Source organism: Triticum dicoccoides, chromosome 4B, assembly GCF_002162155.2.
Source record: "Triticum dicoccoides isolate Atlit2015 ecotype Zavitan chromosome 4B, WEW_v2.0, whole genome shotgun sequence".
Taxonomy (NCBI): Eukaryota; Viridiplantae; Streptophyta; class Magnoliopsida; order Poales; family Poaceae; genus Triticum; species Triticum dicoccoides.
In genome coordinates, this window is record NC_041387.1 from 587,906,510 (window position 1) to 587,909,672 (window position 3,163).

General features: G+C 49.6%; 1 protein-coding gene and 1 pseudogene across 1 annotated transcript in view; both read left to right on the plus strand.

The window, feature by feature from the left end:
- The window catches only part of LOC119292846, a 58,986-nt pseudogene that overhangs the window by 677 nt on the left and 55,146 nt on the right, over positions 1 to 3,163 (plus strand).
- The window catches only part of LOC119291601 (probable pyridoxal 5'-phosphate synthase subunit PDX2), a 3,134-nt gene continuing 1,781 nt past the window's right edge, over positions 1,811 to 3,163 (plus strand). The window contains exons 1-2 of the mRNA XM_037570387.1: positions 1,811 to 2,100; positions 2,184 to 2,311. Coding sequence (XP_037426284.1) covers positions 2,046 to 2,100; positions 2,184 to 2,311 — 183 coding nt within the window. The 5' untranslated portion in view covers positions 1,811 to 2,045. The remainder of the gene's footprint in view (positions 2,101 to 2,183; positions 2,312 to 3,163) is intronic.

The following is a 3,163-nucleotide window of genomic DNA, read 5'->3' on the forward strand; positions in this document are numbered from 1 at the left end:
CGCTTCTCCTCCATCTCCATTCAACCCCCTATCCTCCGTCCCCCCCCCGCCAGGTACCATCCTCTATTGTGCCCGACAACTGTTCGGCGAATCACTGGAGCTGAAATCAGTTATCCCTTCTTGTTTGTAGCAATGAGTCAATATATGAGCAGTATGTTGAGTCATCCGACGGCTCGTCAGACAAGGAGTACCCCGGTGAGACGGTGATGATGCAGGCGGTCCTTGAAGACGCGGAGCGTGCGGAGGAGCATGTTCTCAATTTCAAGGGCTCGATCAAGGGTTGTCGAGTGCTCCGCAACAGGGCGCGCGGGCATTTGACACTGATGTCCGACTACCTTGCCCTGATGCACTATCCCCTGGCCATTTTCGTCGGCGTTCTCGGATGCGCAAGACTATCTTCGATCATTTGTACCATGGCGTCCAGTCCTACGATGACTACCTCATCCTAAGAAGGACGCCGTGGGAACGATTGGCTTATATTGTTTCCAGAAGTGCATGGCCGCACTCCAGATGCTTCCATATGGCACGACCGTTGATTCATGGGACGAGTACCTACGGATGGGTGAGAGCACATGTGGAGATGCCATGGTCGGGTTTGCAACTGTCGTTGTCGAGGTGTTTGGACCTCGGTACCCGAGAGAACCAACTGCCAGACATGGAGAGGCACCTAGCAATCTCAGAAGCAAAGGGTGGCCAGGTTTGCTTCGATCTCTTGACTGCATGCATTGGAAATGAAAGAATTGCCTGAAGGCTTTACAATGGTAATATAAGGGTCATATTAAGAAGTCCACCATCATTCTTAAAGCAGTTGCATCACATGATCTTTGGATTTGGCACGCTTTCTTTGACATGTTCGAGGTCTCACGATGACATCAATGTGCTGCAACGATCTCCGTTGTTTGAGAGACTGACTGAAGGAAAAACTCCTCCTTGCCACTATACTGTCAATGGACGTGAGTACAACATAGGCCGCTATCTGGTTGACGGTATCTATCCTTCAAGGACTACCTTTGTCAGCACCATCACAAACCCAGTTGGCCAGAAAAAGACTCACTTTGCCCAAAGACAAGAATCAGCTAGAAATGATGCCGAGAGGGCATTTGGAGCTCTTCAGGCCCATTTTGCAGTTGTTCGTGGACCTGCGAAACAATGAGATCTGGAGACCTTGTGGGACGTGATGACATGTTGTGTGATTATGCACAACATGGTCGTCGAGGACGAGGGTGACAATGCTGACGCAGCTCTAGAATTGGAGAGCATGGGTGATCTTATCCAACTTCCGAAACAGAATCCTGCCACATTTGAGGAGTTTATTCAAATGCATCAATAAATTCGACATGGACCAATTCACGAGCAGCTGAAGGAAGATCTGATTGAGCATCAGTGGGCGGTAAAAAGGGACAATGATGTTGGGATGTGAATATTTGAACTTTTTAAAATTTGAACTAGTGATGCATGCGACTATTTGAACGTATGTCCCCTTTGCATGCGGCAACTTAATCGTGCGGATTAGGAAAAAAACGAAAGACCAGAGTATGCGACTACAGTTGGATGACGTCCTCCCGCATCAGTGTTCACATACTGATCCCTCTGACCCCAAACGGATGCGGGAGATTTTTTACGGGTTGGTATTGAAGATGCCCTTAAGAGAGGTGGCATGGGAATGGGGCCGGAGGGGAACGTGGAGGGGATTTCCGGCCCAATGAGCTAGTGAGGCAGATGTGTTTCGGCCCATGACAGTAACAAACGGACGGCCGAGATTGTCCCACCGACGTGCTCGCACGGCTCTGCACCGATTGGCGGCCAGGATTGAGCAACTCCCACTGCCATTCTCCCCCACTCTCTCGGTGGAGCTGCATCTCCGTCAGCCACCGCGTGTGGTCGCCGGCTCGCCGCCGCCACGGCAAAGGACGCCGCCACCCCTTCCATCGTCAATACCCGGCACCACCTACCTCTATCTCCGAGTCTCTGACCCCCACCACCACACATCCCGACCGATTCCGAAGGCAAGGGGAGAGAACAGGAGTTAGAGAGGCGGGGGAGCGATGGCGGTGGTCGGCGTTCTCGCCCTGCAGGGATCCTACAACGAGCACATGTCCGGTACGCCGAATCTTCATTCTCGCGTTTCTCGCGCGTGTCGGCGACGTGTTCTCTCGTGATCCCGTCGGGTTCTGTCTGGGCAGCGCTGAGGAGGATCGGTGTGAAGGGGGTGGAGGTGCGCAAGCCGGAGCAGCTGCATGGCCTCGACTCGCTCATCATCCCCGGCGGCGAGAGCACCACCATGGCCAAGCTCGCCAACTACCACAACCTGGTAGGTCTTTTTGGTGTTCTCGTTTCTGCAGGATCATGAAACCTGAACTTACATTTCTGTCATGGCATATCAAGAACTGCAAAATTGGTTCAAGTGGAAATTGATTATCCACTTGAGGATGAGAAACTAGGTTCAGGTGATAGGATTATTTCTAAGTTATAAGCCACAGGCGAAACTAGGTTCAGATGAGAAACTTGATTCAGGTGATAGGCGAAAAATGATTCAATAGGATTGGTTTTTCACTTGCAGGCAATCAAGTGGATTAGTGAACTTCCACTTTTTGTCATGTGCAGAGTGATTAGTATGTTCATCTTGAACAAGTCAACTTTGATCACACTGAAACACACACTCTCCCAGTTGGAGTACTTTCTTCCTTGTCTCTAAGAAAAGAAATGCTTCCTTGGGTTGGTCAAAAGAAGAGGACTAGATGGAAGGAATATACGGTTACTCTTCAGTCTTCAATGTGGTGTACTGACTGCTGAGCATACGTCTGAAAGGGCGTCCCATCTGATATTTCTGTAAATACTATTAGCATACATTCTCGTAATTTTCTACATTTCCCCTGCTTAGCTCCAGGACGGTGGCCTGGAGCTGCAGAGCAACTTGCCACAAATGTAAATCATCACTGTTTTTCTACCTTATTACTTAAACGCCCTAAAAATGTGAATGTCCTTTTTTCTCCATCTTCATTTATTGATGATGAATTGTAGGCTTGTAGGCATGTAGTACAGTGCTGGCAACCTGCAAGCTAGTACATGTTCTGCCCTTGGCCTTTCGCTGAGTAGTATGTGTGCGACAAGTCACAGTACACAGTACTCTCTAAGGTTCTAGAAATAGTTTGACATGCAAGTG